General features: G+C 45.1%; 1 protein-coding gene across 1 annotated transcript in view; it reads left to right on the top strand.

The window, feature by feature from the left end:
- The window catches only part of SLC18A2 (solute carrier family 18 member A2), a 38,237-nt gene that overhangs the window by 6,086 nt on the left and 10,552 nt on the right, over positions 1-21,599 (top strand). The window contains exons 4-13 of the mRNA XM_003787128.3: positions 4,087-4,145; positions 4,408-4,491; positions 4,759-4,851; positions 5,550-5,639; positions 5,747-5,790; positions 5,860-5,920; positions 7,870-7,965; positions 18,943-19,021; positions 19,206-19,257; positions 20,217-20,280. Coding sequence (XP_003787176.1) covers positions 4,087-4,145; positions 4,408-4,491; positions 4,759-4,851; positions 5,550-5,639; positions 5,747-5,790; positions 5,860-5,920; positions 7,870-7,965; positions 18,943-19,021; positions 19,206-19,257; positions 20,217-20,280 — 722 coding nt within the window. The remainder of the gene's footprint in view (positions 1-4,086; positions 4,146-4,407; positions 4,492-4,758; positions 4,852-5,549; positions 5,640-5,746; positions 5,791-5,859; positions 5,921-7,869; positions 7,966-18,942; positions 19,022-19,205; positions 19,258-20,216; positions 20,281-21,599) is intronic.

The raw sequence follows: 21,599 nt of genomic DNA, 5'->3' as shown, positions 1-21,599 counted from the left end.
ACCAAAAGATACTCCATGCCAAACAGCTGGTGTGGGAAAGAGTTAACTCCATTGCTGGAGACGCTTCCAGTAGCTTCCTCCGTAGCTTGTCATTGTCTCGGTGGTGATCTGCTTTCTATCAAGTCATCGTCAGTGGCTTAATTTATTTCCATAGTTACCTCGTATGTTCGAAAGCAGTTCTTTTTCCTCACAAATCTTAGCTAGCATCTGAACGGTAAAGAGGAAGCCACAGGGCATGTAAACTGTATGAAATCTACTGTGCTTATCTTTATTTCCTAGCCTCAGCCAGTTGCTCTGACATGGGCTTGGTGGGAATAAGCAGTGACCTTTTCAGCTTGTCCTTGGACAGGGAAACCAGCTGCTCTGAAAAGGGATCTCCCATCTTAGATGCTGTGAGCATGGCAGGGAGGGTGTGATGGGTCTTTGCTTTTGCAATAGAGGAAAGTGGCCGTGGAATGTCAGCATTTCTTGTGGGATCAGAGGCTGCGTGTGAGCCAAGGCCTTCCACCTGGGAAAGTGAGACATCTGTGGCCCACGGACCACCCTCCTGGGAGAAACAGGCAGGCAGCCCCCACAGCTCACCTTGAATTGTGTTTCATTTCCTAAGTAGCTGACAAATTTTCTGTTATATCTGAGCACATTTAAAATATCATTCTGTTTAGTGCGTTCATATACCAGACTACCTTTTGGGAGTGTGCAGAGATCACTGTAAGGGAACCTGGTACCTCTCATCCCATCTGGGGATGGTCTGCACCTAACTGGGCCCCCTTCCTTTTGTCATTTACCGCAGAAGAGGGAATGTCATCTTAGCAGTCCTGAGACTAGAGCATTCAGTTCATCTCTGTGGCAAAGATGAAGTAAACATTAGCATTAGAGAAAAAGTATTACTGCCAATAACTACGTAGGGACATAATGGGGTTTCTTACTGACTGTCTAGGCATGTATAATTAATATGATTTTTCTTGTTGTAGGAGTTTTTGCAGGGATTCAGGGCATAGTTCTGAGTCTTACTGAGATTGGATTAACTGCTCCTTGATGCTCTTTACAGGAGGCTGGTGGCTGGGATGACTCACACGGGGACAATAATGGGACATATGGTTAAAGGTTTGAGAATCAGACGTAGCTCTGCTCAGGAGTGCTGTAATTGAGATGGCACAGAACTGAGACAAGAGGGCCAGTCACATGTAGATTATGACTAAGGACAGTTGAGTTTCTGTCCATTTAGGAGCTATTGTGGGGAAGGAGAAAGGCCCTTGGCTTTCTGCCCACAGCTCAGTGACCCTGGGGCTTTGGCTGAGTCTCCTACGATGGATGTTCGAGGTGCTGGAAGAGTTTGAGGGTGAAGGCACAGGAAGTGCCCCATCTTGTCTTCTTTGCCTTGGGGCTGAGCTCTGGGGAAAGATGGTACTTGGCATTTTCTACTGGGCACCTCCATCCAGAAAGTACAGTCACAGGTGCATCCAGTAACGAGAAGGTGGTGACAAGAGCCCAGTGGTGTCCAAGGCCACTGGCTTGCTGTGCAGCCTTGAGTGAGCAGCTGTGTCTCTGATCAGACCCCTCGAGGAGGGTTTGATCGGGTCAGCCTTCAAGCTTTCTTCCAGCTTTGCTATTTAATATCCCATACACTCTCTATTAAAATCCCAAAGAAACTAAAACAGCAACAACAACAGCAAGAAAGCACAGTAGCTACAGAATTTCTAAAGCAAAGGCAGTATGTGGGGTGTTAAAAAGAACCTTTTGGTGATACACACCCTTGTGGATTTCAGTGAGACCCTGCGCCCTGCGTCCCAAGAGCTCCTGTGACTGTGTCCCCATCCAAATGTATGCCGGCAGGGCCCAGCAGGCATTAGGCACTCAAAGTATGCCTGTCACCTGGAATTGGGGCAAATTATTTACCTTTCCTGAGCCTCAGTGGTGGCCATCTGAAAAACAGGGCCACCCTGCATGCTGGTGCCCTACTTACAGTCACAAGGAATGCCTAAGTCTCCTGGTGAGCAGGGAGTGCGCCCTGCCAGGGTCCCTCAGCCACTGGCTGGATTGCAGACTGGGTGTAGTATCACTGATGGTTTGGAAGCCACAAACAGAGGTTGTTAAATGTTACCGAGTTTTGTCCTGAAACTGCCCTGTGGTCTTGCCTGTAGTCTGCAAAGGGACCACAGGTGTCTTATTTGGCTTTAGGGATGGCCCTGCAGCCAGAAGGGCTCCATGTCAGACCCTTAGAAATAGCCAAAGTGAAGAACTCGTGAGGGAAGACTTAAGCCCCCAATCCCAGCTTTGACGCTATGTTGGGTCTTTACCCCCTAGACTTTCTGAATGTTTGTGAAAGGGGGTGAAAAGCCTGTGTATTGCATGGTAGCCAGGGATGTTGTCACATGTTTATTCTTTCACAGGACGTGTCATAGTTGCTGAATATAAACTGCCTGTGAGTCCTCGCTGAGCCTCATGGACGTTTCCTTGCTTGGTACCTGGCAGGGCTATGTAAGCCCCGGTTTAGGCTTTCTGTGTCTGCTGAGTAACAATCATGGAACAGGACCGGGGCAGGCTGAGAGGGGACGCTGCCATCTGATGGCTGTGTGAACTGTAGCTCAGAATCCTGTCCTCTTTCCTGGAGCCTCCCTTTGTGAATTATGTTTTTATTCACAGTAGGGTCTCTGTTCATGGTTTGTGGGGGAGGGACTGCCTGGGAATCTGTCAGTGATTTTGAGATGCTGTCTGCATCTTTGGTATTTGGTCTCTGGATGCTTGTGAAGCAGATTTGAAAAAAAATAGGGGCAGGAGAAGGTTTGACAAGATTCTATTTAAAGAATAGGTGGTACAGTTTGCAAGGAAAAGCCCTGGACTGTAGGGAGTGGCCCAAGTGAAGTTAGCCTGATGACATTTGATAAGTCATTTTTTCATGCCTCAGTTTCCTCATTTGTGAGATAGGAAATAACCCCAAATTATTGAGCTAGGGGTGTAAGTGCTTACAGAGTTGAGTGTGACCTTGAAATGAAGCTGCTGTGATTATGACTTTTTATTACAACCTGGAAGAGAAGGGTCCTTCCAGGTGAGCCTGAGACTCAAGTTACTTGGTCCTTCTGCTGTCTTGGATTCCATTTGGAATCCAAGGGTCCAGGACTGGAGAGAGAAGAGGCTTGGAGACATTCAGGCTCCTCTTGGTAGGGGCAGATCTGCAGTTGGTCAGGGCTCAGCCAATGCTGGCTCCTTGCAGGGCAGAGAGGCCAGGACCCTCATGCCTCACCTTCGTAGCAAGGACCAAGCTGTCTTCTTAATCCGGCAGAACAGTGGAAAAGAAGAAAGAGAATGAGGGAGGAAATAAAATTTCTGAAGCATCTTCTGTGCTCTAGGTACCCTGGTAGACAGTTTGATATCCATGTCTCTCTCTGTACCCAGTCCTGGGAGGTAGGCAGTGATCTCTTCACAGGGCTGAGAGGAGACTTCCTTGGGGTAAGTGGCAGGGCCAGTGTCCAGACGGGCAAGGGATACAGGAAATGTCGGGGTCTTCCCACCAGTTCTGTTGACCTGGAACCAGACCACTGTGATCTTTGAACAATTCGGATTTTGAAATTTTGCACAGGAAAACAAAACAAAACTGAGGACCGCATTTGCAGGCTGGCCTCACAGGTCAGTAGGAAGGCAGATCTTTAAAATCCTGCTTCCTAGTACCACTTAGATATTGTGCATTTGCCTTTGCTACTAGTGAATCACTATGGCCTTTTATCAGAATCATTTGATTGCACTTGTTCCTTTGGGAGCGCTCTAGCAAAGACTATAATTAAAGGGATAATAATAAAAGATGGAAATCAGGGCCATGTATTTTGGATGTGTTCTGAGTTATTTGCCAATATTGTGTTAACATTTATTCCAGAGAAATTTCTGTTCCGAGTGGCAGTCCGTAAATGTATTCACGTTCCAAGACAGTCAAACATGAAAAGGTCAGGTAGGAAGCACCAAGTATATGAATCTTTAGAAAAATTCACCGAATGCTTATCTGCCTGATCCCAGAGGATAACCAGGAGGGAATCAATATGAAGTCTTAAAAAAATACCCAGCAGTCACCAGATTTTTCTCGTTTGTGTTTTGCAGAATTGGCTACCCGATTCCCATGTTTGCAGGATTCTGCATCATGTTTATCTCAACAATTAGTAAGTGTCTGATGTTTGCTCTGAGTATGGGTCTCAGGATGGGCATTGATGCCATGAGCCGAAAATTAAGAATCCAACCAGGGGGCTTATGTACTGGCAGCAGCTGCAGAAAGGAGGTGACAGAGTGAGGTCTCCCTGGAGCAAAAGCCTGAGGTGGTTAATGTGGAGATGCTCCATGGGTTAAGGGAGGGCTTCAGAAGCCTGTGTGGGACAGGCGCATCCGGTCCTGATGGCGCTGACACGGGTCCTCTCCTCCCGGCAGTGTTTGCCTTCTCCAGCAGCTATGCTTTCCTGCTGATCGCCAGGTCGCTGCAGGGCATCGGCTCCTCCTGCTCGTCTGTAGCTGGTGAGTGCAGGGGGGACTGAGCCAGAGACGGGTAGGGGGTGTCCCTTAGCAAGTTAGCTGGGCTGATTCGGGCAGTCAGGTAATGGGGATAGTGGGGGTTGGGCCGGCAAGGATGCTTGGAGAAGGTGTCCTCCTCGAGCTTGATTCTGCTGGCTCTTGTATTCTAGTTCATCTGACAGGTTTGGGAAGATCACATGAGTCGAGTTGGAGAGGAAAGGCGAGTCACAGATGATTCTTTTGCTGTTGACCATTTCTCGCCCTGTTTAGGGATGGGCATGCTTGCCAGCGTGTACACAGATGATGAAGAGAGAGGCAACGCCATGGGGATCGCCTTGGGAGGCCTGGCCCTGGGGGTCCTAGGTAGGTGAGGTCACTGTGTGGGTACACAGATGCAGGGGGGCACAGCGAGGCTGAGTCCACACCCACACCAGAAGCCCCCCTTTTATTTCTTGCTTGCATGGAGACTTTCAAAGTGGTAGGAAGAGTCCTGAGCTGGAAGGCTCATGGCTTCCTCTGTCTCTGCCTCAAACCTCCCTAGACCCAGGTGGACAGACCCTTTCTTCTAGGACATTCTGTGAGTTATGATCAGAGAGAATTTTCCTGCCTGTCATCTCTGCCTGTCCCAGGTGCCCTGGCTGACCTCCCATGCCAGGGGATGAATGACTTCCCTGAAAGGAGATTTGGAGGCTTCCCCCTTCATCTTTTCTGTTCCCGGCCTTCATCTTGGAGGCTATTGGCTATGCTAGTTTATAGGATGAAGGTCCTGTTTACCCATTTCCTGGGCTGTCAGCAGCACAGCCCTGGGCCTGGACCTGATTTCCCTTGGACCTTTGCTTCCAGGGTGACCTTTACGGTCTCTTGCTCATTTCTCTTGCAGAGAGCCACTTGGAGGAAGTTGCCCCCGAGGCAACTTAGTTCTAACTAAATAGGATGGGGACCGTCACTCCAAATCTCTTTTGGAACAAAGTAAACAGAGAAACAAGAAACAAATGAATGGTTCTAATGGGGGGAGGCGTGACCCTAGTGGCTGACACTGGCCCCCCATCTTCTCCCTGCAGTGGGTCCCCCTTTTGGGAGCGTGCTCTACGAGTTTGTGGGGAAGACGGCTCCATTCCTGGTGCTGGCCACCTTGGTGCTTTTGGATGGAGGTGCGTGAGTCTGCATGGGTGTCTTGTCACAACCTTGTCATCCATGGCAACATGCGCTTGGGGCCACAGCTGCTTTCTAAAGGGAATTGTCTCTTTTTTTTTTGTAGCTATTCAGCTCTTTGTGCTCCAGCCTTCCCGGGTGCAGCCAGAGGTAAGCAGCTGGGAAAGGAGGGCCCTGCCGGGCCACATCAAGGGCCCTAACTCTGTTTTCTCCTGACAGAGTCAGAAGGGGACCCCCCTCATGACCCTGCTGAAGGACCCCTACATCCTCATTGCCGCAGGTGGGGCTCTGCAGTCTTTACGGTCTGGTTGTGTGTGGAGGTGAGGGTGGTTGGCCTGGGCCAATTTTCATTTTGCTGCTAGAAATGTTGGGTCCTAGACCCACAGAAAAGGCAGAGTCATAAGTCACAGGAGATAGTTCTCTTCCACCATTGATTCGTGACACTCAGCCAGGGTTCTTTTATGTTTCCATCTGGAGCAAATAAAAATGGTGTCGGCCGAGCTCTGGAGAGCCCCCTGGGTTCTGGGGAGGTCCCTGCTGCAGCAGCATGTCTTATGCCAAGCTGGCTCACTGAGTTTGAGTCAAAGCCCATCATTGTCTGGCCTCAACTTTCCAGAAGGAGTCTGTAGCCTCAAGGCAGCGGTCTTAGGTGGGCAGTCTGACTCATCTTGCTGTGTTTGAATGGAGACTGACAGGGGAGCCCCACCCAGGGCCACAAGAGGCCTACCTCGGTGCAGCATGGAGGCCACTGGAAACTTTGGCAAAAGGTCGTGCCTTGGAGTCCTTGGCCTAAATGGGTTAAAGGAAAGACCTGGAGTTCTGTGGCTCCTAGGAAGGATAATGGGCTACATTCATCCAAGGTACCGTCCCAGGGCAGCAGGCTGCCTGCCCTGCTAGGTCTGGGGCTGACTAACCAGAGACCAGCCTTATGTGTGGCCAGGCCTGGGTGCTGAGGCCTAAGGCCAGCCGTGGCTCTTGGGGTCAGGCCAGGTGGAAGACTGGCTGTGTGTTGAGGTGCTGGTCTCTGGGACAGCCTGTAGTATGGCCTTGGACTCAGTCAGGACTAGATTTGTCTAAGCAGGGCTCACTGACACTGAGCTTGGCTTGGGAAATGGGCTTGCCCTACCTGAACATATTCAAGTTCAGGCTTTGTCAAAGCCAAGGCTGCTGCTGGATTTGGTCAGGGTGGCACATATGTAACCTGGCCAAGATCCTGTCTGTCATGCTTGTTGGCTAAAGGTGTTGTAAATGAAGCTGGTATTGTAAGCTCTTCATGTAGGATGTAGGGAGCATCCCAGAGCTGAGCTGTCCCTGGGGGGCTCCAGATAAGTGACACCCTGAGCCTTGGGCTTGTTTGGGCAGGGCTGTGTAGCCTGGGCCACTCCTGGCTTGAGCTTTCCTAGAACCTCACTGTCTGGCCCCTGTTCACAGGAGATACTAAGATCTACCCGACTCTGGGCAGTTCCAGGCAGCCTCCACTGGGGGAGGGAGTAGTGTGGGTCTGGAGAGTCCAGTCATTTATAAGTTTGGCCTCTAAATGTCACAGAGAATGAAAACTTCTTTCTTCATTATGTGGGTACCTTCATCACGATTGCACAGTGTTCTTTGAATTTGTTCTAGCAAATTAGAGGTTCCACAAGGCACAACACAGAAAGTTCCCAGAATGAACAGTTCCGTGGGGCTTTTTCCAGGTGTTTCTGTATTTACAAAGGCTTCTGGTTTAACATGGTGATAACAAATATTTGCATTGATACTCTGTGCATACAGTTAACTTTTAAAAGTTCCCTCAGCAACACACCTGTACTGAATGCATTGTGATCCTTTCTGAATTTTCTGGTATCTCAGGGGATCATCAGAAATAACCATGTTTGTTTTACAGTGAAACACAGTCACCAGAGCCTCAGGTGGGCCTGAGAGTGTGTGGGATCTGGAAGTTGCCTGGCTGCTGGGTGGCCTCAAAGATGAGGCTCCCCTTCTTCATTAATAAATGGGGTAGCTTAAACCAAATATTCTCTAAGTTCCCTCCAGTGTCAAGTTTTATGATTCTGGGATTCTAGTTAAAAAAAAATAATAATAAACAACCTTACCTGTCCCTTTGACTTGCTATTTATCCCATTCTTGGGAAGGTAGGAGAAATTCTGGGTGTCTGAGTTACGGGCATATGGGTCTGACCTTGTTGGGAAAGGTGGTGAGGAAGCGGATGTGCACTGACCCTCTTCCTCCCCTAAGGCTCCATCTGCTTTGCCAATATGGGGATCGCCATGCTGGAGCCGGCCCTGCCCATCTGGATGATGGAGACCATGTGTTCCCGAAAGTGGCAGCTTGGTAAGGACTGCGGCCGGCCCTTCTTATTCCAGAACTTGTGTCCCCAGGGCAGGTCCTGTCTGTGTAGCTGAGCTGCCCGTACAGGGATGATAAAGTGATTGCTGCTGTTTGACTGTTAATGGATCATGGCTTAGAGCAGCCCTGGGGTCTGTTTCAGCTCTGGTTTCTCTATTATCCCTGATGGATGCGGAATTGATATAGACGGGTCAGATCTGGAGAGAAATGAGAGGAAAAATTATGGTCAGCATCTTCCCATGTTTCTAAACTAGACTAACTTAACTGGTAAAATGTGGGTGAAAGAAACAAAAATTTAGTTGTTAAGAGGATGTATTTTTGATTTAGAAAAATAATACATATTTATTTAAAAAATCAACATATGTTGATTGAGGAAGCAAAAATTTAAAAATCTAATGTTTATCTTTCCCCCTCCCCAGGCTGGTTCCCTGTAATATCCATAGTGAACAGTTCTGTGTGTCTTTTTCCAGATAGTTCTGTATCTATCACCATGAGTATGAAATGCACATAAGTCCCACCAAGTGGAATTTTGCCGTTTACATTACTGTGTGACCTCTTGTTTTCCTTCATGCATTTTGTGGCCATGTTTTTCCATGCCAGGACATGTAGATTTATTTTCAAAATTCATTACATTTTAATTTTTATCAAAGTTACCCATGTGCATAATTTTAGGTCAAAGTTATAAGAATTATAATGAAAAACATCTGTCTTTGTCCTGCAATTCCTTAATCGCCACAGCCCTCATCAGATTCTATCTCCTATAGCTCTTCTAGTTCTTTCTTCTGCTGAAATCTTTGTCTCTAGGTAGTACGTGTATATTCCTTCTTTCAAACAATTTTCTAGTGTCTGACATTGTCTACCAGCTTCTTAAGATTGTAGGAGGGGACTCGATACCATACTGTACCACCTGAAAGTATCAAATATCCAATTCACACAGTTTCTCACCTCTGCCCTCTCTAAATAATTGCTTTATGATTTTTTGTTAGATGGGCATTATTGTGATTGTGTAAATGTGTCCAAAGCTGGGCTATGTAGGGTGCTGCAATTCATTTCTTTTTACAGACTTGTTTTTTGTTTTTCCTGGAGTTAGTCACTGCCTTATCTTTTCATTTTCTTAGTTTTCTCTGTAGCAATTTTGAGCACATCTACCAAAGTCTCTGGCAGAGATGAAAGGTCTTCCAGTTGGGGTCCAGTGCATTGGCACACCTGACCTTTCTGTGTTTTTGCCTATGCATGGACATCTGTCCCAGATCTCCAGCGGAGATTTGTTGCTGTCTAGGACATGCTGGGATTTTGCTCTCCCATCATCTGGGCATCTTCCCTGCCTCTCTTCTACTGCATTCTTGTCTGTGTTCAGCTCTCCTGGTTTACTCCCTGCTTCTGATGGAGCACACCCTCCAGCAGCTTCCTGGAAGAGGGTGTGGAGCAGCTGGCGCCCTGTAAGATACTGCATCTTTGTAGATGTCTTTATTCAGTCCTTATACTTGGTCAACCTAATCTACATGTATAATTCTTGGTTGAAAATCATTTTCCTTCAGAGTTTGGAGGCTACTGTTCTGTCGTCTTCCAGCATCCAGGGTTTCAGTGAGGAGGCCAGTGGTGTTCTCATTCCCGATCTTCTGTAGGAGCCCAGGGGATCTTCTCTTCCTGTCTAGGTTATGATCATCCATGATGGTCAATTACAGTGGGGTCTGTTTTCCACTGTGCTGGGCACTTGCTCGGTCAACCCTTTCACTTGGGGGAGCCCCCTCTTTCAGTCTTGGGGAGGCTTTTTATTTAATTCCCCCCATCATTTTCTCTCTTTTGTACTCCAGATGGCTGGATATTAGACCTCTAAATTTTATTTGGTTAGTTTGTGATCCTGTCCTTCCTTTTTTCATTGATTTAATTCCTTTTCATCTTTTATTTCTTTATATTTCAGAGTATTACAGGGGTACACATACCGTGGTGATGTAGTTCGCATTTGTGTAATTTAAGTCAAAGTTGTAAGTGTGCCCTTCACCCAGAATACGTGCATTGCACCAGTTAGATATGAATTTCCCTCCCCTTCACCCCCGTCCCACCTACTTGGGTCCGTTGCATTTTATTTCCATATGTGCACATAAGAGTTGATTGATTAGTTCCAGTTTAGTCTTGAGTACATTCATCTTTTAAAACATCTATTGAATTTTAAAAATTGGTGCTGTTGTATCTTAAATTCAGAGGGCCCTTTTGTATATACCCTAAGTGTTTTCTTGTTTTTTTGTACTTTTGAGGTTATTGATGCTGAGGTAACACCCTCTCTCACACCATTTTAATGGGGAGACTTTCATTCAATCTCTGTTTTGGCCTCTGATTTCCATGCTGTCTGGGGTCTCTGGGGTCCCCAGACCAATCTGGTTTAGTTTCTGTAGAGTAAGGGTGAGGGTTAGAGTCCCCGAGGGGATCCAACTGCTCTCAGCAAAGGCTTTCAACCCTACTGATGGCCTCAGCCCTTAGCTTCACAGTGCCTGGACCTTCAGCTCCCAAGCTTTCTGGGTCATGAGGCACAAAGGGTTCCCCTTCTTGGCCTTTTTACGTGCTAGTGGGTGTAGTGTCTGCCGCATCCTTTGCTATCCTCTCTTCGCTTGCTTCTCCCCTGGTGCACCTTTTCCCCTATTTGTCTGTCCTTAGGTCTGTGTGTGTCGGGGGTAGGGTGGGATGGGATGTGTAGTTAAGAATTTTCTTTTATTCCTTTACATACATTTAAATGTAGTCAGGAGTAGAAGTGCAGAAAAGTTTACAGATTCAGTCTGCCTTGTTTAATGCAAGCTGAACATTATTTTAATGGTAGCATATTGTTTTAAGATTATACTAAAATTTTTCCATCAGTCCCTACTGATAGGTGTTTGAGTTGTAGTTTTTGCTATTGGAAGCCATAATGCAGAGTACGGTTTCTATGCATTCTCATTCTTGTTTAGAAATAGACCTGCAGGACACATTGCTACGGGTTAAATGGGTGTTTGACTATTTGGTAGTTATTAGATGATCATAGGTAACATTAGTCTTTCAGTGTTTTCCAACAGAATGTGTGAGAAATGGGGTCTCATTTTATTTTCAAAAATTCTTCCTGAGTGAAATTGAGTATCTTTTCACAAGCTTTCTACCCCAGTATATTTGCTTTGTTGTGAATTTCTTAGTTTACTTTGCCCATTTTTTTCGGTGGAGGCGTTCATCCTTTTATTGTAATAAAGCATTCTTTGTGCATTAAGACAGTAATCTTTTATGAGATGTTTCGAAAATACTGCCCTCACTTTGTTCTATGTCTTTCGACCTTACAGACAGGAGTTTTGGTCACTCAGAACAGGTAAAATGCCCCTAGGCCGGTTTAGCAGGCCTCCCTTTTATGCCATTGTCATGTTAAGTCTAGCTCAGAAAGGCCTTTCCCATGCCAAGATTATTTTTTAAACCCTCTAATATATTTATGGTTTATTTTATACATTAAAAACCTTAGATTTAAGGAGCTTATTGTGTTATAAGGCATACAGTAGGGTCTCTACTGGTTTTGTTTCCTGCGTACCCAGCCAGTTGTCCTCAGCGATTCTTCCAGTAGAGGATAAAGCAGTCCTCCCACCTGGGCCTGTCTCAGCACTGGGAGGAATGAATGGTCTAGGACCATTGGCTGGGTACGCAGGGAACAAAATCCTTCCCCAGTTCCTGGCTTTAGTGCTCTGAGTTTCTCATCATTTTCTGAATGACTGAGTTCTCAGATTTCTTCCTGGATTTGCTCTTTAGTCCCATTGATCTACTTTTTGCCCTTGTGTGTACCCTACCCCCACCTCACCCTCATTCAATTACTGTCGCTTTAGAATGTTGACTGTCTGGAAGGCCAGTTCCTGTACACACACCTTTTTCTTTACAATGATTGATGATCCTTCCTAGATAACCTCTTTCTTCTTTTTTAAAGAATACTTTATTTATTTATTTTTAGAGATAGAGCTTCTTGAACTGCTGGCTTAAAGCAGTCCTCCCACCTGGGCCTCCTGCCCTGGGATTATAGGCATGAGCCCCTGTGCCTGGCTCTTACTTTCTTTACGTTGTTCTTTTAACTTGTATATGGGCATCTTAGTTCTGAATCAAGCTGACATTTTCAACCTCCCCAGACTTTCTTCAAGTCACCTTTTTCCTCCAGCTTCCAGCTCTGGGGGTATATCTTACCAGAAGCCGCCTCCTGATTTAGATTTTTTCCCGTTCCGCCAGTCTCACTACAGTTGGCCAGGCCTAAGTACCAGCCCCTTTGGATCCACAGTGAATTGCTGTGTTCTTTCACCAAACAATCCTTAAAAAGCCCCCGAGGGCTCTGATGGAAGAGAGGCTTCTATTTGAAGTAATGACATTGTTTTGGTATCAGTTAGTGATGATGCTTGCAGGACCTTGTCACTATACTAAAGGACACTACCCTGTACATTGTAAAGGGTGCTTTTTATAGGATGTGAGTTGTGTCATAAAATAAAACCAGAAACAGGCCCCAAATAACAAGAGTTATCCAGGGAAGGAGGAAAGATTCTTAGAGCTAAGCTAAGGATTTTTCTTAGGCAGAAAAATTTAGCTTTGGATTTTGCAGAGGTTGAGACAAAACAGGAAACCCAGAGACCCTTAGGCTCCTGATGAAGGCGTATACTTTGCAGGAGGGGTGGACTTTTTCTGATGCTCACTTAGTGAACAGTAGTTTTGTGAAAGATGAGGAGACATTCATTGCTAACACATGCTGCTGGTCCTGGGGGAGCTGTGTTCTGGCTTTTCTTTCTCTCTGATCCTTGCAGCAATTTGGGTCTCAGGGGTTTTCCAGAGGCGCCCTCTGTCCATGTGGCATGTGCCCTGTGAGGCAGCCTGCGCATTGGCTTTGCGCTTGCTCTTGGGCTGAGAAGCTCTTATCCTCATTGAACGAGTCTGGCCCTTAAGCTGTTTTCTCTCATCTGTTCCATACAAAGCCTGGAGGTTTTTTTTTTTAATTTATTTTTTATTAGATCATAATTGTGTACATTAATTCTATCATAGGATACAGTATGTTGCTTCCATATGCAATTTGGAAAACTCTCATCCAACTGGCTAACATAGCCATTATGTCTATCTCATAATTGTTGTGTTAAGACATTTATATTCAACCTTTAGACAAATTCACATGTACCTTAATAGGATAAACTATAGACGTGATCCCCACAATATCATTCTCTTCACCCATCCTCCCCCCTCCCCTTTCCCCGTAGTCTAGGGCTCCATTTGGATTGTAGCTTTCCTAAGATAGCTAACAATTAGTTTCATAATAGTGTTGAGTACATTGGATACTTTTTCTTCCATTGTTGAGATACTTTGCTAAGGAAGACATTTTCTAGCTCCATCCATGTAAACATGAAGGAGGCAAGGTCTCCATCTTTCTTTGTGGCTGTATAGTACTCCATGGTGTATATATACCACAATTTATTGATCCATTCATGGGTCGATGGGCATTTGGGCTTCTTCCATGACCTAGCGATTGTGAATTGGGCTGCAATGAACATTCTGGTATAGATATCTGTATTATAGCGTGATTTATGGTCTTCTCGGTATTTACCTAAGCTTTCTTTATCAAGTTTGTATAGTCAGCCAGGAGCCCTAGACTGATTCCTGTACTTGCAAGAATATAGTTAACAATACTTACAACTTACAGTGAATTGTCACTTAAAATAGCTTAAGCACAGATTTTGCTGATGCAAGATACAGTGAAAGAAATGAGAGCATCTGGATCTGTTCATACTTTTTTTTTTTTTAATCTGTACAACAAATCCTTCATGTTTTCCTGTCATGGAAGGTGCAACATCTGTACATACACTCACTAATTTACGAAATTCAGTTCAATTTGATGACATTTATCTTGAAAGTTGTTGAAGACATCTCTTTCCCATGTTCTGTTTGCAAGAGTGCCCAAAAGGAGTAATGCTTTATAGCAACAAAAATCTTCTGTTAAGACTGAATGAAGTATAAAACCTGCACCGACTCAGTAGGATCAGTTGATTCATCCAGAGCAAGTCAACAATGTTTTTCCTTTTGAAGTATCTTATGAAGTTATTCTGACAGTGGTTCTCAACCTTCCTAATGCTGCGACCCTTTAATACAGTTCCTTGTGTTGTGGAGACCCCCAACCATAAAATTATTTTCGTTGCTACTTCATAACTGTAATTTTGCTACTGTTATGAATCGTAATGTAAACATCTGATATGGAGGATGTATTTTCATTGGTCACGACCCACAGGTTGAGAACTGCTGTGTTAAGTTGAAGGCTAATTCATGCTGCTGATCTGTTATGGTTCTCCTTGAGGGAGGCAGTTGTTGGTGCTTCAAAATGTAATTGGGGTCTAAGCATCCTTCATCTCCAACAGTGGATTCTTTCACAGTTTCTACATCACTGAATGGCTTCCCCTTTTCCCTGAGTGTATAAGCTACTTTGTAAGTTGCTTCAGTGGCATTATTTCCAGGTCTTACTGCGGCTTGAAAGAATTGTCTGTGCTTTTGCTTTTCATCTTTTAGTTTCTGCAGTACAGCCTTTCGTGTCTCTCCTTCTAATTTAAAATATTTGTGGCCCTTACGAGTGTTAGAATGCTCATGAGCATTCTATTTCTTTACTGTCGATTTTTAGTACCACAAGGCAAGAAAATTGTCTTGTCTTTAGTAGAAACAAGATAATGATCGCAATTCTAAGTCCTCATTAAAAAATCTGTTTTCTTCAGTGTTCTTTTGGTCTTGTTCAATATGATGGGTTGTTGAGCAAACAGAGTTAAAAGGTCCTGTCAAGCTGGGCAACTAAGAAACACAGACACTGCTGTCAAAAGCTGGTAACAGACTGGTGTACTTAACCCTCATAAACTCTCACCAGCCAGCCTCCTGCAGTAATAGTGCTAGTCTGGTGCGGGAAGTTAGAGCTAAATCATGAGGGTGGCTGCTGTCACATTAGCCCTTATGGCTTCCTAATGTTCTAATGGTGTCTGCCAGTCTGGGAGGATTATTTTGTTGAAGCTTATTCTATTCTTTGGTATTTTAAATCTGTTCATTTAAAAAATAAAATAAAAATATAAGAGATGAACAAAAATGAATTAATACAAATAAAAGGATTTGTTCCGTAAAATTTGGATTCGGTGAAAAGGCCACATGTAAGGACCTAGAATGCCACATGTGGCCTCAGACTGCAAGTTCCCCACAAATTTGGATGATACAAATTTGGGAGGAATAAAGTTGGCTGGTAGGTCACAGATTCAAAAAGATCTCCATGGACAAAGGTGAAGACCTGAAGGGAACACACTGAAAATCCTTTGGTGAGAACGGTAAGTCCTGCCTTGTAGCTAAACAATTTCCCCAGGAAGGCTGGGTTTGGGGACCTGGTGGAAGGGAAGGTCTGTGCTCTGTAAGCCCAGGGCTAGCTAGGGCAAGCTGGGACTCCAGAGAGGCCGGCACAGGTGTAGCTGTTTTGGAGGTGAATGACTGAGGGGCCAGACCCCAGAGCAAGCCCTTCAGGATTCATTCAGTCCTTCTTTCAGTCCTGAGATGCCTGCCCGTCATCTGCTGTGCACCCAGAAAGGAGTTGGGGCTGGGTCAGTTCTAGGCATCATGTTTCTAAGCAGAGAAAGACCTTGAACTTACACAGAGGGGAGAGGGTAGGAGTCCAAACCTTAGCAGTGTTTGACCTGAAAGCCAGGCTGTAGGTGGGAGTTTTGCTCCTCTTGTGCTGGCAGCCAGGCTGGGAAGGAGGCTGGAATCATCAGGACTGGTGGGTGGAAGTGATGGAGGAAAGTTTAGGTCTTGGGCTTAGGAAGATTACCCTACAGTGGGAAGTGTCTTTGAAGTAGCTGTGTGCAAGAGTAATGGCCCTGTGGCCTGAAGCCTCCGAGCAAAGCTAGGTGGCCACCTCTTGTACCTGCTGGCTGAGGGGTCTTCCCACCAGAGGGGCTGCTGTGTGAGACACTGAGGTTTCTTTGAGTTCCAAGAGACTGCGGCTCTGTGAGTGGTGTGACTCACAGAGGTTGGAGGCCCTGGTGCTGAAGCAATGTCAGAAAGAAGACCAAAGAGCACATGGCCCTGTCTCCAGCGTGGATGTCAAGAAAGGAGGACCCTGACCTGCACAGCACTCTGCTGTCTGCTATTTGCTTGGAGCAGGACTGCCTTCAAGGGATGGTGGCTATCCTGGAATGTTCTATGAAGGGTGAAGGGAATGTCCTCAGACAGGATCTTCCTTTTGATGGCCAGCTATGTTCTGGGTACTTCCTGTGTGCTGCCACAGAGCTAGCCTTCAGGGGACAGGTGGAGGATTCTTGTTCACCAGGAGCTTGCTGTGGCGTGGAGAAGACCAGCAGGCTGGGGGGACAGGGGTAAGATGGGGCTGGAGTGGAGATCAGACTTGCCATGGGCCACCTTGTGCAGTTTGCTGTGAGGTGTGTACGCTGGGAGCCATGGCTGTTTCTTGAGCTCCAAGAGGTTAAAGTGACCCCCTCAGGCCTCAGCCAGCAAGTGTCGGGCTAAAATGAACACCTGGTTTCATGCCTTCTGATCAGTGCTGTTTGCTTGAGAATCATGAGACTGTAGTATGCTGTCTTGAAGCATTTTCTGTCTATGGAAAGTAAGGTGCACCCTGCTCCCAGTCACACATGTGAGCTTGATACCCCACCGGGCGGTCAGGAAGATGGGGCTGCTCCATGCCTTCCTCTGGAGCGTGTCTGCATTCCTGCTTTCAGGTGTCGACCTCCCAGCTTTGCTTGTGGCTCAGGACTCAGTAGGAGGCCGGAAGTTCTGCTTGGGTTCTCTGTGAGCCACTTATGGCCAAGTTCAGCCTGTTAGTGAGTTTTTGTTGGCTGGTGTAGTGTTGGCATGTATGGAGTTTATGCTTTTTAAAAATTATCAGCATTTGCAAATCAGGAGATTTTATTAAGAGTCCAGAGTTCTAGCTTATCCAGAGAAACCAGATCTTATAACTGGAACTGCAGCCCCCAGGGTAGTGACTGGTGGACATAGTGGCTTCCTTCTTAGTTAGAGTCTGGGCCCTTTGGGTCACTGCAGACCTCTCCCCACTCCACTTCTTTCTTTGTTTCCCTGACACTGAAGCTGAATGTCACTGGGTCTTTACCATGATGCAGGCATGTTATTTTTCTTGGAATTGCTCACTATATTCAATTATGCCTACTTGGCCCTTGGAGACACTTGTCCTGAGACACAGGTCATCATGACATCTTATTATCCAGCTACAGTCTTTAGAGTGGTGGGAAATCCTGCTACGTACAGATGGCTTAAATACCATCTGCTCTGGGGGCCTTTCTTTGCCAGCTGCGGTTCTGGCTTCCCAGAGCATGGCACCTGTACTTCTGTTATGTTCCCAGTGTGGCCAGGTCACAGTTTAAACGTCATCTGATTCTTTCCTTCAAAGACACTTGCGTCATAACAAGAGCCACTTGTCACTGTCTTTGCTGTAGGCTAATGCCACGCAGGGCCCGTAGCTGTCAGTAAATGTTTGCTCCTTTAGATTACACTGAACAATTATTTGGCCGTCACAAATGCTAATGGGATGGAAGTGATTCCCTGGAACATGAAATGAATAGTTTGCTCCTTGTTATTTCCTGGAATCCTCGAGTCTGAAAATGATTTGGTTTTGGATTTGGCTCATGGAACCCGTCTTTCTGAAGTCACTACTGTGTTAGAAAGCTCAGCCTTATCTCTGGGTTTGACAGCTCACGTTAGTGCTTTATTCTTAAAGAGACAAGGTCACTCTTGCCCGCTGTATGGCTGTATGCTGCTGAGCCTCCTCCACAGGAAAGGTGTACATGCTCTGTGCCTTTGGAATGTGGTGGCTACTTGGTGATCTTCTAATACATATGGTGTATGGCTAACTTACACAATCAAGTGAGTGAGAGCAAAGTAGGTAACTCTGACCACTTGTGGGCAAGGAATCAAATCTGGCATATCTGATTGCAAGAAAAAATACTAAAATAAAGACTTTAAAAAGCAGTCTGTCTTAAAGAGATTGTCGTATTGTTTTAATAATGGGTGGAGACCAGAGGGAAGTAATGTGCACAGATCCCCTGGTAGGCAGGCATGGTCTGATTTGGCTTGGCCTTTCTGTTCAATGCAGAGGGCATGTTCAAGGCCACTGCTGCCACTACTAGCAGGAAATCACCCTGGACTAATCAGAACCCAGGGGAATGTAAGCTCCTTCTCCTGGGAGAGCATTAAACCTTGGACATGAACATGTCAGTCACATACAGCATGGCAACAGAAAATGACCAGACAGAGGCATACGTGTATTGGGTGGCCATAAAGTCCATGTGCAATTTAAGATAGTGTGCAATTTAAAATCACACATGTACTTTATGGCCACCTGTATTTTTTTTTGACGTGGAAAAATGCTTATAAAGCTAATTGAAAAAAGAAGAATGTAGAACAATAGGTAAAGCATAATCCAATTTTTGTTTTCTGAAGAACAGAAACAAAATCCTGTATGTATGTATAAACTATTAGCTTACAGGGGAAAATAACTGTGATTATCTGAGTTACGGGGTTTGGGATAAGTTTAACGTTTTTCTTTCTGCTTATCTCAGTGTTCCCTACTTCTTTCAGTGACAGTGTCTTTCTGTCACATGGAATCATGTGTGTTGGGGGCTGCACATGTAGGTGCCCCCCAGCTCTGGCATGGGAGGCTGTGGTTGCTGAGCTCCTGTAGTGGGGAGCATCTAGCAGACAGAGATGGAGGCAAGATGAAGCAGCTGATAAGAGAAATTGTTTTCATTTCTGGAGTGTCTCAGCAGCTTTGTGTGACGGCTGAGCCATGTGGGGTCCAGACTGGATCTGCCGGGCGCCGGATATTAGCTGCTTGGCCCCAGGGTTTCATTTCATCTGCTCTAATCAACGTGGTGGTATCTACAGTTATTAGTTTTTCTAACCTGTGGCTGCTATCAGCTCTGATAAGGTCTCCTTTTCATAAATTTACAGGCATTGCCTTCTTGCCAGCTAGCATCTCTTATCTCATTGGAACCAATATTTTTGGGATACTTGCGCACAAAATGGGGAGGTAAGATTATATAAAAACAATATTCATTCTGTTTTGCTTATAGTAATGCAGCCCTTTAAAAAAGTTCTGAATGTTTCTGCCTTCGCTGTTAGAAGTCATTGTTTTGATTTCTAAACATTTGAACAGGGTGAGGGTGCTGTGGTGGGAATTGAATGATTGTTTATTGTGCTTTCTCTTTTGCTAGGTGGCTTTGTTCTCTTCTAGGAATGATAATTGTTGGAATCAGCATTTTATGTGTGAGTAAAAAATGGCATTTGACCAATTGGAACAAACTGTGAATAAAACTTGCTTTAGGCGAGAGTCACCAAGAAACATTTTATAGCTGAGTTGGGTTTGTTGGTATTTTGTGACATATTTTATTCTAATTTTTTATCATACTAAACATTTTTGGACAAGACTTTCCAGGTGGTATATTTTCATTTTATGTCAGAAATTATTTAGAATGTTTTCTTATATTACATGTTTACTTGTTACTTAAATTACAAGTTTACTTTTAACTTGTTTTCTCCCCAGTCATCTTAAACATTACAGTGTCTTAAACACTTCTGGGCAACTTAAATAATAGTAAGGTGTTTATCTCGACTAAAATGTCTTCTACCAGTGGCCAACATCTACCCCCAAAGAGGAGGCCTTTTTGTCCTTGTCAAAACTTGAGTGTGGGCCAAGTGCAGTGGCTCATGCCTATAATCCCAGCATTCTGGGAGGCTGAGGCAGGAGGATTGCTTGAGCTCAAGAGTTCAAGACCAGCCTGAGCAAGAGCAAGACCCCTGTCTCTACTAAAAATAGGAAAATGAGCCAGGCATAGTGGTACATGTCTAAAGTTCCAGCTACTCGGGAGGCTGAGACAAGAGGATGGCTCAAGCCCAAGAGTTTGATGTTGCTGTGAGCTGTGCTGCCACAACACTCTACCCAGGGTGACAGAGACTCTGTCTCAAACAAACAAACAAAAACCTTGAGTATCCACTAAAATGATCCTTCACATATGGCAGTAGTTTTTCATAGTAGTCATAAAACTTGTATTGAGCTTTGACTTTAAGATTGGGAGGGTTTAGTTCTTCCCACCCCGTCCCCCCTCCTGTTTCCTTCAGAAGGGAACAGACATACCAGGCCCAGAGAAAGCCTTTTTAGGGCTTTCCAAGATGATTTAGAGTTCAATCTCTTGTTATTCTAGCATAACATTTATTTCTTCTTACAGATTCCTTTTGCAAAAAATATTTATGGGCTCATAGCTCCGAACTTTGGAGTTGGTTTTGCAATTGGTAAGCTACGTAGGCTGGGGCCTAAATTAAAGCTGTTTTCCCACTAGGAAAGGTTTCCTGTGACTCCAGTAGACTAGTTATTCAGCCTAAATTTCTAGACCCTTGGAGACTGCAGGCAGCATAGCTCAATTACAGCCTATAGATCACCCATCTAAAGATACCAGCTTCCAGGTACTAGTCATTTGTTTCCAAAAAACCAGTATTTTTTAAAGCTTGATATTTACGGAAGCAGATGGATACTCCATTGCTGTGCTTGGGCAAACAAAGGAATTCTGTACTCAGAGTACATTTATTTGGACTCACTTATGAGCATGTGTTCTCATTGGAGGGATCCTATGTGGGGTCAGACCGCATGTATATTTTTTTGTACCAGGTTTGCTACAGAATAAAGAAGACTGATAAACTGATGACCACAGGTGGTGTAGGAATTTTCATAGGCAAAGATGGGTCTTTGTAATGTTAGGAACAATAACTGATATGTTAGGAAAAAGTCTTTTAATATTTTGGATGAATGGTATACTTTTGTTATCATGGAAAAAGTAGATGCTAAATCATAGGATAAAGGCAGGAATTGCATCTCTCAGTGGTGTGTATAGTAGAAAGAATGAAGAGCGCCTCATCTGACCCTGGGCTGAGGTCAGGTTCCCCCATAGCATGGGTTCTCATCCTGTGGGTTGTGACCCACAGGAACTGGATTAAAGAGCCGGGGCATTAGGAAGGTGGAGAACCACTGCCCTATAGACATGTCTTCTCATAGCACCTTCACAGTATCGTGACAACGAAAAACTGAAATTCATTCTTTTAACTCTTTGTTTAATGTCCAACTCTTAACATTAGTTGTGTTCATCTATAGGTCCCTAGAACCTTGTGCATATTAGGCTATTAGCAAGTAATGTACGAATGAAGTCCCCTCAGCTGCCTGCTGCTGTCACATGTGTAGGAGGGGAGGGAACTAACATTAGAGACTTCCGCAGATATGTTCACAGACACTGCTCATTATACCCAGTGATCAGCATCCCATTTTATAGATGGGGAAACTGATGCTCGGAGAGGCTAGGCATGATCATGCTCACTCAGACAGGGAGTTTGGTACCCAGAGCCCAGGACATATGTGCATTTTTTATGCTACCTGTTCTCCACTACTCAGGAGACCAGAGATTCTGATACTGGTCTTGGTTTCTTTTTTTTCCCCCTTTAGCTAATTTCTCTCTGTTTCAGTTTCTTGAGTAGGGCCAGATTATTTCTCACAATCCTTGGAGTTCTGGGGCCCTCTGATCCTCCCTAGCATTCTCCACTTTGGTAACTGTCATCGTCTACGT

The sequence above is a fragment of the Otolemur garnettii genome, unplaced genomic scaffold, assembly GCF_000181295.1.
Source record: "Otolemur garnettii isolate 467f Iridium unplaced genomic scaffold, OtoGar3 scaffold00021, whole genome shotgun sequence".
Taxonomy (NCBI): domain Eukaryota; kingdom Metazoa; phylum Chordata; class Mammalia; order Primates; family Galagidae; genus Otolemur; species Otolemur garnettii.
The sequence above is the reverse complement of the archived record's forward strand: the minus strand, read 5'-3'. Positions and strand labels throughout refer to the sequence as shown.